The sequence below is a fragment of the Cydia fagiglandana genome, chromosome 9 (genome assembly GCF_963556715.1).
Source record: "Cydia fagiglandana chromosome 9, ilCydFagi1.1, whole genome shotgun sequence".
In the NCBI taxonomy this organism is placed as follows: domain Eukaryota; kingdom Metazoa; phylum Arthropoda; class Insecta; order Lepidoptera; family Tortricidae; genus Cydia; species Cydia fagiglandana.
Window position 1 is genome coordinate 10,675,436 of NC_085940.1, and position 13,554 is coordinate 10,688,989.

Genomic DNA, 13,554 nt, shown 5'->3' on the forward strand with positions numbered 1-13,554 from the left:
CCATATATAGCAAGTAATCGCTACAAACAGTATACCCAACAGTCGAGTTCTTGACCGAGGCTTGTATGGGCACGTAAACATAAACGCAATTTTTTCAAATATTTATGTCATAGACTAGGAATCCTCTAAACAGAGTTTAGAACAGTTACTCGACCGAAACCAATGTAGTCATATGCCTTATGGGAATATAGTTCAGAGCCCGAAACCGCTACCAACTTTTAGTATGTTGTTGGGCATGGCATTGGGTCTCCAAAACTGCCGGGAGACAGCGGCGCCGGCCATCTACTTCAGCGGAATGACGTCATCAAAATGACTCCCGTTTCGTTGCGAATATTGCATATTGTACCCGAACTATGCATGGCACATAATTGTGTGGGGTATTGAATGAAAGCCAGTTAAATATGCTATATTTCATTTATACAGTGTGTACCAAAATATTCAGCCATTTAAGAGCCATTTGCAAAAGAATCAAAATGATGTAAAAAAATATTCAATTATTTGGGTTTTACAACCAAACCAAAAGTCGGACGTTAAAGCAATGTACTACAAAATTAAAGACGACGTCTGACGCCATACGTTAATATCAATCAAGTCAAAATTGGGCCAAATATGTGGAAATTATGCATCAAAATGTAGATATTTGCCCATACAAATGCATTAAAGTTAAAAAAATCCAAATTGGTCATTTTCAGGATAATCCGCGTAAGCTTCTAGTATGTTATTAGCAATATGACCTGGGTCCTAAAACTGCCGGGAGGGGAGACCATCTTTATTGTCCCCCAGTCACGAATAATGACGTCATACAAATAATCACTGCCGAATTTCGTAAAATGTAAATTATAGCTATACTATGAGTCACACATACATGTGTGTTACATGTAATGAAAGGTTATTAAATTTAGTATGATTCACCTAAACATTGTTTGTAAAAAAATGTACGGTTTAAGAGCTAGAAACAAAGAAATACTACTTTTTATGGAAAAAAGTAGAAGTATATCAATTTTATAGCTAAACTAAAATCGTCGATAAAATGTTGCGTATAATATTTAAAAAACAAGTTATTCAATTATACATCACAGATTAAATTTTACATTTCCGATAAAAACTGTGGAAGTTGTGGAAAAAAAACTAAAGCGCGCCAACAATTCTACCTTAATGCGCTCATATTATGCAAAGAATAGTTCTAATTATCGAGTATTAAATGAATGAACATTACATAAAATACATGAAAACGACATTTTCAAATGGAACCATAATTAAAAAAATAATAATTTACTTGATAAGTAAGCAAAATACTGTTTCTTTAAGTACCTAATCTCCTCCTTTCAAAGTCGGTTAAAATGTGGCTTTTGTGACCTGGGCTACAAAGACAAATAAATTGACACCTCATTTATCAAAATCAGTTCAGTTGTTTCATGTAAAAAATACATAATTACATACGTAGATAGCAGTTCCTGCTGTAGTCGCGGTAAATATTATCAAATAGACTCTTATTGTCATGGCCTAACGCTACATTATTAGAGAAATGTAAAGTTACATGCCAGTAAATAGGTACATGCCTAATACAAAATGCCTTATCTCGATAAATGCCATATCAGTTCACTTAATGCGATACATAATTATTAGGGATGTACCGACTAGTCGCCGACTAGTCGGGAAAGCCGACTATCCGGCCACATTTGTAGTCGGCGATTAGTCGGCGACTAGTCGGCAAAAATGGCCGATTAGTCGGCACTTTATTAGTGAAAGAAAAAAAGAAACCAACAGTCAATATTTACCATATGTTTTATGTCTATTTTACCAAAATATCTATTCAGGGTGTGGAAACTATTGTTCATGTAATTCTCAGGTCGATCTCAACTGACGTGTAATTTCATGGAAGTTCTATACTTAAAGGATTTTATTATAATTCAGTTTTTGTTTTTTTTTTTAATGGTGGAGCCATGGGAAACTACGAGTATTAATGTTATTGCAAAATTTTGAGACTTATAAACAGGGCACGTTGCTCGTAAAGACGCTGACCACAGGGGATAGGTTCTTAACTGGCGACTACGTATGAGAAATAGAGCCTTGGAAATACCTCCTACAAGTTGTACCTACTGACGGTCTGCTCAGGATCGCAAAATAAAAAAAAAGACAGAAATTGAACGAGGAGTCTCTGAACCTGTAGAGAACACCTTTTAGCCAAGCTAATATATGAATAGCGCAACCAAAATAGCAAAACTATTGTTTTTCACCCGAACTTATACGAAACTAATGATCTGGCCGACTAGCCGACTAGTCGGCCGACTAATCGGCCATTCGAGCTCCGATTAGTCGGCTAGTCGGCCAAATCAATAGTCGGTACATCACTAATAATTATATATTTAAGCCTCGATTAATACATACATACATCACTGGCTCAGTGACCCAAAGAGGATCTTGACCTCTGACACAAAAGAGCGTCACTCTGCCCTATTCTGCGCCACTTCGCGCCAGTTGGGTATTCTTATAAAAGTGGAATCTTGAGTGGTGCAAGGGTTTCAAGGCTGAGCTGAGAAGGCTGGCAGAATTTTCCCTCTGATCCTCCGAAATACAGGTCACCCCTCTGGTCTGCTAACATCTACGGCCTGAGGGTTTCAACGTTAGATGCCAAGCCACGCCAGGCCATTATAGTAAAGGTCTAATTATTGAATTTAAATTTTTTGTCCGACTACGGCAGAATTTGCTATCTATGCGTGTAGGTACCGTTTGCATGAAACTACTGAACTGATTTTGATAAATTAGGTGTAAATTTATTTGTCTTTGTAGCCCAGGTCACAAAAGCTACATTTTAACCGACTTTGAAAGGAGGAGATTAGGTACTTAAAGAAACAGTATTTTGCTTACTTATCAAGTAAATTATAATTTTTTTAATTACGGTTCCATTCGAAAATGTCGTTTTCATGTATTTTATGTAATGTTCATTCATTTAATAGTCGATAATTAGGACTATTCTTTGCATAATATGAGCGCATTAAGGTAGAATTGTTGGGGCGCTTTCGTTTTTTTTTCCACAACTTCCACAGTTTTTGTCGGAAATGTAAAATTTAAATTGTGATATATAGTTGAATAACTGGTTTTTCAAATATTATACGCAAATTTTTTTTGACGATTTTAGTTTAGCTATAAAATTGATACATATCTACTTTTTCCATAAAAAGTGGTATTTCGTTGTTTCTAGCTCTGAAACCGTAAATTTTTTTACAAACAATGTTTAGGTGAATCATAATACATTTAATAACCTTTCATTACATGTAACTCACGTGTATGTGAGACTCGTGGTATAGCTATAATTTACATTTTGCGAAATTCGGCAGTGATTATTTATATGACGTCATTATTTGTAACTGAGGAACAACAAATATGGTCTCCCGGCAGTTTTAGAATCCAGGTCATATTGCTAATAACATACTAGAAGCTTATGCGGATTATCCTGAAAATGACCAATTTGGATTTTTTTAACTTTTATACATTTGTATGGGCATATATCTACATTTTGATGCATAATTTCCACAAATTTGGTCCAATTTTGATTTTATTGATATCAGTGTATGGCTTGAGACGTCATCTTTAATGTTGTAGTACATTGCTTTATCGTCCGACTTTTGGTTTGGTTGTAAAACCCAAATAATCGAATATTTTTTTACGTAATTTTTATTTATTTGTAAATTTCTCTTAAACTGTTGGATATTTTGGTACACTTTGTATAAATAAAATATAGTTTATTTAATTGGCTTTCATTTAATACCCCACACGTGTATGTGCTATGCATAGTTTGGGTGCAGTATGCAATATTCGCAACGAAGCGGGAGTCATTTTGATGACGTCATTCTGCTGAAGTAGATGGCCGGCGCCGCCGTCTCCCGGCAGTTTTGGAGACCCAATGCCATGCCCAACAACATACTAAAAGTTGGTAGCGGTTTCCGGCTCTGAACTATCTCTGCGACCGTTTCCCATAAGGCATGGCACTAATGTGTTAAAGTGCGAATCAGGCCGTTAGACAATAAATTCCTAGACACGTACCCGTGTCTGAGGAGAGGGAAAAGTAGAAGTGGCTCCCTGCAACAGCCACTCGACTAACGTTCTCTGCTCAAGCACAGAATAAATAATAATACTAGGTACAGAAGACTCACTCTCTAACAAAACGCGTCTGTTACGATCAGCACAGATATGGCCGCTAGGTGGCGACACCGCCACGCGCGGCTTATGGCAAACCCCAAAATTGGGGCCGAACGGATGTACTTTTAGCTACCTGTAGCAAAGCGACGAAATCGCGGAGTGAGCCACGCCTGGCTCAAGTAACATCAGAATAGAGGGTAGTATTATACTAACTGTCCTGGTGGTTGTGCGCGCGGCACTCGAGCAGCGTGCGCAGCAGCGCGCGGTGCGCGGGCGAGGCGGAGTGCGCGCGCACGAGCGCCTCCAGCTCGCTCCACACCTGCCGCCATTGCTCCTCGCGGCGGCTGCTCGACTTGCCTCTGTAGAAAGACCATGAGTTACATCGTTTACAACCATGCGACTGCTAATAATCTAAATTAGAGATGTAACAGATAATCCGGTATCCGGCCGCCGGATATTCGCCCGGCGGAACTATACCTACATTTCGGTTTTTCAGGTGCGCATTCTGCAGGTTTGAGCTGTTTCCTAGTAAACGTTCGCGCGGAGTCATTTCTAGGTGCGCGTGCAAGTCAGTGGAATGATTAAATTGTTTTACAATAATAAACAAGTACGATTATGTCCGTGTCTGTTTCTTAAATCCAATTTGTTTATCCCGAAATCAAGCAATGTTACTATCCGGTATCCGGCCGGATAGTAAAATAATGGCCGGATAAGCCGGATACCGGATAGTAACCGGATATCCGGTGCATCTCTAATCTAAATAATCACACTGAGAAAATTCAAGACCAAATTCAGAATACATTTCCTTCCTCTTTGACTCAGGCGGTAATCTACCTTCCTACCTACCTAGAAAGGAAGGTAATGGTTGTGAAATCATTCCTGATCAAAATTAATCATAATTTTATTGACGGAGGCAAAAAAGGAAGATAATTCTAATTAATCGACTATAAAATTAGGAAAGTAACTACAGACCTAAATGTACCCACTGAGTCGAAAATGATAATTTACTGAAAGGTATTACAATTGTACGGTAAAATAAGAAGGTAAATTTACTTTGGTAGTAAATAAGCGGACAATTTTACTGAAATAATTTTACAAAATATATGTATGACGTTTGCAACAATTACCTTCCTAATTTCCCACTATTGCGGAAGTAAAATACAGAAGGTTTGTGTTTGAATCGGTATGTAATGAGGAAATGAAAATAACAAATTAGGAAAGAAATAATGATTTCTCCTAAAATTCTCTAATTACCTTCCTAATTGCAGAAGAAAAATAGGTACAGAAGGCTCGTTTGAATCGGTAGGTAAATAAAAGTGATAAAACGCAAACGTTGATTTTGTTTAAAGTGATAATACGCAACGATAAAGTCTGTCTCGTAGATACTATAAATAGATTAAATATGTATACTATAAATACATAATGTATGGGCACGTAAACATAAACGCAATTTTTTCAAGTATTTATGTCATAGACTAGGAATCCTCTAGATCGAGTTTAGAGCAATTATTTCATGAAACCGATGATGCCAAAAATACGGGGGTGCGCGGGACGAGGTGAGCGAAATCCCGTGCCGTGATCGGTCCGTTCAAAAACACGGACGTCACACAATAGTACATTACTACAGAGGCCGGGACGAAAGGGGTTGCCGGCCGAAGACATATAGACGGCCGAGCGAAGCGAGCCGGATAGGTCTGAGCGCGGGCAACCCCATTTCCCGCCAAGGTATGTATAGTGCTTTTCTCAAACATACAATGAAATAAATAAAATAAAAAATCCACGAAACCCAAGATTTATTTATAGAAAAAAACTAAAAGTAAACTACACCCAAAATATAACCAAGACGTACTTATATCATTATCACGCGTATGTTTTACACGAGTCGTGTATTTTTACTACCCGTATATTTTCATGTATCTTTGGTTTTTTTGTCCTTGTATCCGTCTGACTGTCGTTTTCGTCACATAAGTTTACATAGTCTTTCATGTTGATATCATGTTTCACATACATCGTTGGTTTATGCATGGAGTAAATAAGTATAATTTCCACAGTGTTGACGAATTTGTAGTTACATTCACTTAAAATATGCCACAAAACTGTTTCTAATAAACTGTAAACCATTTTTCTTAGTTTCTCAAATAATAAAATTGCCATAAGCAACTATATACATACTCTTTGACTTGGCGGCAGAGGCAGCAAGTTATTTCAAAACAATTCTGCTTACGCTGCCAATTCCAACACCTACGCTACGATTACAATTAATATTAATTTCATTATTTCGTCGGAACTCATATTAAAGTCAAAAAATCAACAACGCACCATAAATCCAATAAACAGAATGAAATTTTTTCAACTTTACCTCCATAACAATTTAAAAAAATAACTACGCGTGTTTGAGTAGACTTTTTTACCGCTAACGTTTAGATGAAATATTTTTATTTGTGTAGTTAAATTTATAATTTAAAATTATAGAATTTCATTAATAATGTATTATTTATTAAGTTCATGTTGACTTTATACAAATAAAACTGCAAATTATAGCAAACATTGTTTTTTGTTTTTTTTTATAGGCGTAGTGGCAGTGTCATTACGAACCATAAAGCAAATACAGCCTCTATTTTTTTTTAATGGATGAATGCCACGATGCTGTGTCACAAATATCTGTGAAATGAAAATTAAAAAAGAGGACTTTGCCGGCCTAGGCCTGCAAGATTTGTATGAAATTCCATTAACGACCTTTTGTCTTAGCCGCACCTGAAACGTCATACTTCGCAGCCTATAAGGAACATAACATCAATATTTCATTGCATGTTTGAGAAAAGACACTTTCGACTCGAACATGGAGTAAATTTGCCGTATGCGTGGCAGAGGGGGTAGCGCGACTAGAGTCTGGCTACTGAAATTTTACCTAAATTATTGGCGGGAAATTCAAAAAATCTTGGGCTGGTCACACTTTGTGTAGTAGGAATTATAGTTTTGATACTAGACAATATCTTTGATATTCTGTGCACAAATAAGGTACCTAAGGAAATAAGCTAAATAAACGTTTAAGTGCACTCAAAGTCAGCTCACATAATTTCTACCACTATTTAAAGTACAGTCAACGACAAACACACATGTTTACGTTCCAATATTTAGATTTTATAGATATTTTTCAGAACTTTTAATTTATCCGTTTCTTTATACACTTGTCCTATTTATGAGATTCAGGCATTAATAAATTCACGTACTTAATCAAAGTAATCGGCAAATGTTAGAACTAGTACTTAAAGTATCAAAATATTTATAGAGCACCAACCTCGTATTTTGTTTACATTTGGTTAGAAGTTGTAAACATTGCACTTTTTCATTATACAACGCTACACGTCGACTTCGCACATTGTCGTAATTATTTACGAGCTTAAATAATAGTTTGTGAACCTCACTCAGCATAGAAATTATTAATATTATTTAAAATAAACCCCATAAAAACCGCAAACAATTTGAATGAATGACATAAATCGACAACTGACTTTTAGCTTTTTTTCAAATCATAGACAATTGGCGATTCAACAACGAAATATCTGTCAACAATTTTTGGCTAGCCAGACTCTATGCTCAGTCTGAACTGAAGGATGTTTAGTGATTTATGAGGGCCAATCCCGGCGGCACTGCAATGCCGGGCCGACCCGTGACGGGAGTGGAGCGAGCCCCGAACATCCCGTCGGCTTACAAAAATCAGTTTAATATACTGGTCCCTCAGTGAGGGAACTTTCAGATATTAAGCTGAAAAGAACAGATACTACACTTTGATCTTAGCCAAAAGGCCGAGAAGCGATAATAATCCAAACTCGTTCGAAAAGGGTCATTGAATCAGGAAAAATCTTAACACCGCGATGTACGATGTCCATTGGAGTAGCGCAGCGACATCTAGCGACAAATTTGGTAACAACAAGTTCCTTCTGAAGTTGTACTTACAATGCACAAGCAGTCGAGTTCATAAATATGTATACACTTTTTCACTTTATTGCAATGGATTGAGGTAATTAAACTAATTAAGGTGAAGAATTGTATACATATTTATGAACTCTACTGTACCCCCTAAAATTTACCCGTCTTACCGCCGAATACGACATCTATCAGCCAAAACTCCGCGCTCGGGGTGGTTTCCAGCAGTGGCCGCGGTACGCTCACCACGAACGAGCTCAAATCCGCGTAATGACGCGATCGCAGCTGTAGCACCCTCAGTTCGTAACGGGTACTCTTGTGAACCTTGTGAATATGGGCTGATTTAGGCGGCGCGAGAACTCGCATGCGATTTTAGTTACAGCGGACTGTTGGTTACGTCCAATTCAACCGACCGATCAAAACCCGCAATGTAATGAAACTCGCATGTGATTCTCGCATCGGTTGATGAGCCCTATATTTCACCACATCGTCTCCCGTGGCGGGAACATGCAGGCGCCATTAATATAGCGCCTTAGGGTGGTATTTCACCATTTCCACCTGTCCAATGTCATTGCGTCTCACTCTCACATAAAGCAAAATGTGAGATCATAACTCAATACACATTGGACAAAGAAATTGGATATGGAATACCACCCTTAGATATTCAACGGATAAAATCAGGACATGTTCAGTAAGCGGTACCTCAAGTTTGAAGGTAAGTTGCGCGGTGGGGAATTCGTGGCGGGACTCCATGCCCAGCAGCGACAGCAGCACGCCGCGGCACGTGTCCACCTCGTCCTCCGTCAGTGTCTCCTGCACCACCAGGCGGGCCAGGGGCTCCATCACCTTGGTAATCATGGAATACCACCCTTAGGTATTCAACGGACACAATCAGGACTGGTTCAGTAAGCGGTACCTCAAGTTTGAAGGTAGTTGCGCGGTGGGGAACTCGTGGCGGGACTCCATGCCCAGCAGCGACAGCAGCACGCCGCGGCACGTGTCCACCTCGTCCTCCGTCAGTGTCTCCTGCACCACCAGACAGGCCAGGGGCTCCATCACCTTGGTAATAATGGAATACCACCCTTAGGTATTCAACGGACACAATCAGGACTGGTTCAGTAAGCGGTACCTCAAGTTTGAAGGTAGTTGCGCGGTGGGGAACTCGTGGCGGGACTCCATGCCCAGCAGCGACAGCAGCACGCCGCGGCACGTGTCCACCTCGTCCTCCGTCAGTGTCTCCTGCACCACCAGACAGGCCAGGGGCTCCATCACCTTGGTAATAATGGAATACCACCCTTAGGTATTCAACGGACACAATCAGGACTGGTTCAGTAAGCGGTACCTCAAGTTTGAAGGTAGTTGCGCGGTGGGGAACTCGTGGCGGGACTCCATGCCCAGCAGCGACAGCAGCACGCCGCGGCACGTGTCCACCTCGTCCTCCGTCAGTGTCTCCTGCACCACCAGACAGGCCAGGGGCTCCATCACCTTGGTAATAATGGAATACCACCCTTAGGTATTCAACGGACACAATCAGGACTGGTTCAGTAAGCGGCACCTCAAGTTTGAAGGTAGTTGCGCGGTGGGGAACTCGTGGCGGGACTCCATGCCCAGCAGCGACAGCAGCACGCCGCGGCACGTGTCCACCTCGTCCTCCGTCAGTGTCTCCTGCACCACCAGACAGGCCAGGGGCTCCATCACCTTGGTAATAATGGAATACCACCCTTAGGTATTCAACGGACACAATCAGGACTGGTTCAGTAAGCGGTACCTCAAGTTTGAAGGTAGTTGCGCGGTGGGGAACTCGTGGCGGGACTCCATGCCCAGCAGCGACAGCAGCACGCCGCGGCACGTGTCCACCTCGTCCTCCGTCAGTGTCTCCTGCACCACCAGACGGGTCAGGGGCTCCATCACCTTGAATAAATAAATCGAAAATGAGCGTTTACCAAAAAAAAATTACATTTCATTCATGTCTTCAAAATATTGACGACTTCTTGGGCTTATTTTACTCAGATGTACATTCACGCCTAATACATGAAAAAAATTTGTTCCAACATTTCCTTTCCAGATCGTCACATTTTTGTATGAAAAGTTTTTTTATTTGTATGAACGTGACGCACTGGATAATTATTTTTCATACAAAATTTTGGGCCACATTTTTTCATGTATGATGCGTGAATGTACAAATGATTCTGAGTGAAATGAGTCCAAGAAGTTAATATTTTGAAGACATGTACATTTTTTTTGGAAAACGCTCAAATGCAAGTTTTTGATACACACTTTTGTCGCTGACTGTACTTTTCTTTCAGCAGGCAACTAATACTCAATGGGACAAACCTAACAAATCCAAATACAATTAGGTTACATTTTTTTTATCACAAAGCCCCTATTATTATATTATTGGAATCACATCGTTGAATACTTAAAAAATAGTTTTAAAATGAATTTACGCATAATATAATTTTAAAATTTGTCTTACTTTTTTTGGTCTCGAATTACATTTTGCTATTTAGTGTACATGTCGGCGGACGATCGTAAGATCAGGAAGATCGTAATGTTCCTGTGTATTGTTTTAAGGATAGTCACATTAAACCAATATATAGGTAGGATAGGTTCGTTAGGTTGCTTCAGATGCCCGAAGGGCAAACTGCCCAGAAATAGGAGCCCCGTGTGGCGGGGCTCCGTCGACTCAGGGAACGAGTCAAAGATTTTCACGTTTCACGATATGCCTGATCTTACGATCGGTCGCCGATATATATACAAATCTGTGTTACCCCGGCTACACACGTAACGATAAAACTGTGCAGTCCGAACTGCGCAGTTTTATCTGCCGTGTGTATGATGCCGGCTACATACGTAACGATAAATCGTTGCGATAAAACTGTGCAAATTTGTGACAAATTTTGTCATACACACGGTTCGATTTATCTGCACAGTTTTATCGCAGCGATTTATCGTTACGTATGTAGCCGGCATGATAAATCGTTGTCGATTATCGTAACGATTTGTCATACACACGGCAGATAAATAAAACTGCACAGTTTTATCGCTACGATTTATCGTTACGTGTGTAGCCGGGGTTACGATCGCTTCAATCTCTTTTTGAATCGGCTATTAGTTTCATACAATAACGGCCCCGGCATAAAAGAACCGGTCCTCTAAAAACTATGTGACATAAGCGTCACAACTGGCAACACTGCGTCGTAGAGATATCGATCTCTACGACTTCTGTCATAAAATGTGCAAATAGGAAAACGTCAATTCGTAAACTTACGATGGACAGACATTAGCTAGTTTGGCCTTGTAACACCGCCATCTAGTGGCGTTTTTGTTAGACGTAAAAATCATGATTAAACCGCTTTTTTTGCACGCTTTTGCAGTAACGGACTTATTCCAAGATGGATCAGCTATTTCTTGTCGCTATACTGTCCCGTCAGATATGGACATAGTAGCATAATCTAGACCGTAGAGAATAAATCGTACACCACGATTTACTAACCCGCTCGGTTTCTACAAATTTATGGAAAGGGTTAATATCTTCCACAAAAGAGAGTGTATGACTTTAATAGCCTTAAAAGCGATTTTAGAGAGTGACCAATGAGAGCAAAACCATGGCAGTGTCAAGAAAAGTCGATTAAAGCCACGGATAGATTAGGTACAATTGTCCCACAAAAGGTGTGGCGCCTTCGAGCAACACGGAAGGGAGGCGGCATTCGCACTATTTCCCCTCTGCCGAGGTACAAGATTAGCGCGTCAATTTAATCTACCGCGGGTAATAAAACTAGTTGCACTTGGATTTTTCACTAGACCGAGTCCAGACGCGCGCGTGAATACTGCTGCACAAAAATGCCTGTTTGCTCGGTTTTTTGCTATAAAAAGAGGTCGGGGACATCAAATTTACAAAAAGAAAGTGTTACATTCCACATGTAATTTTTTTTTACATATCATACGTTAAATTACATTTAAATACAATTATTATATTTTAGTCTCAAGTATTTGTTGGATTTATCGATTTTGCTCGCTCAGTACAAATTGCGGATCGGTCGAGCGACAAATCCGACTTCTCATCTCTCAGAATACAATGACATACTTCAACGAAAATGTGTTAGTGTGCGTGTTGTGACACTAGTCACTCGTCCGTACACAAAAAGAGAACGAGGTTTGCAAGATTTGTCTTTGACGTGTGTCATTTTCTATGTATTTGTGTCGTCATTACAGAGGGCCCACCGCGAACCACGTTTGACGTGTTGCCTCCCTGTCACACTTACGTATGAATTTACAAGTGCCATAGAGAGGCAACACGTCGAACGTGGTTCGCGGTAGGGCCTCTGATTGGATTTTGTATGTAAGTGTGTGAGAAGTGCGACTGTGTGCACCTTCCCCCCGCGAAAAATGGCAGAAAGATTTGTACGGTGAGATATCGCTTGGGCCCCTCCCTTCCGACGTGTCGGAAGCCGGTGTTGCTAGTGTGGCGCTATATAGTGTAGGTGTAGTGCTAGACTCTGGCCAGCGAGTCGTGTCACAAGCTATTTTTTTTTAATTCTTTATATGGCAACTTTTTTTAAGCTGTAATTTAATTTCATAGTAATTTTATTGCCAGGTGCGGTTTTTATTGAAATTCCCGCGTTTCTTTGTGACACGACTCGCTGGTCAGACTCTATAATTCGAGCAGCAAAACAGAGATGTATTTTACACTATAACAACATTAATAACCCACTAGACAAATCTTAATTTGTATCTTGCAGTTTCATACAATAACGGCCCCGGTATAAAAGAACCGGTCCTCTAAAAATTATGTGAGACATAAGCTTCACACCTGGCAACACTGCGTCGTAGAGAAACCGATCTCTACGACATCCGTCAACAACGAAGACATCAGTTCGTAAAATTATACTTACGATGGATAGTCGTTAGCCAGTTTGGTATTGTAACACCGCTATCTTTTTTGGTAGCCGAATATGATATGATTGAATCGGGTAGCATATATGCAAAAATTACGTGACTTCCAAATAGGTTATATGATTAATTACTTTCACCACACCAGTCGGTCTAGCATGAGTTGCGTTCTCGCGCGTAACTCCATACATCTGGCGCGACTTCATGTATGGACCCGTGCGCGAGAACGCAACTTATGCTAGACCGCCAGCTCGCAAAGGCTCTCTTTATTTTTCAAAAATTGATGGTAAAGATGCGGGGCGGGGCGCATAGCGGGAACAGCCGGTTCACTATTACAATACTCACGGAGCCCAGGTTGAAGACGAGCGTGGAGGAGATGGTGAGCGGTCAGTAGGTGGTGTGCCGCTGCAGGCGCGCCTTAGCCCGCGCGGCGCAGCGGGAACAGCCGGTTCACTATTACAATACTCACGGAGCCCAGGTTGAAGACGAGCGTGGAGGAGATGGTGAGCGGTCAGTAGGTGGTGTGCCGCTGCAGGCGCGCCTTAGCCCGCGCGGCGCAGCGGGAACAGCCGGTTCACTATTACAATACTCACG

General features: G+C 40.6%; 1 protein-coding gene and 1 non-coding gene across 2 annotated transcripts in view; both read right to left on the bottom strand.

The window, feature by feature from the left end:
• LOC134667399 (protein asunder) overlaps positions 1-13,554 on the bottom strand; it is a 33,895-nt gene that overhangs the window by 2,158 nt on the left and 18,183 nt on the right. The window contains exons 11-12 of the mRNA XM_063524801.1: positions 9,836-9,978; positions 4,354-4,499 (exon numbers count right to left, since the gene is read on the bottom strand). Coding sequence (XP_063380871.1) covers positions 4,354-4,499; positions 9,836-9,978 — 289 coding nt within the window. The remainder of the gene's footprint in view (positions 1-4,353; positions 4,500-9,835; positions 9,979-13,554) is intronic.
• LOC134667812 (U2 spliceosomal RNA) lies at positions 7,766-7,958 on the bottom strand. Its single transcript, XR_010098693.1, has one exon. It is a non-coding gene; the product is annotated as a U2 spliceosomal RNA (small nuclear RNA).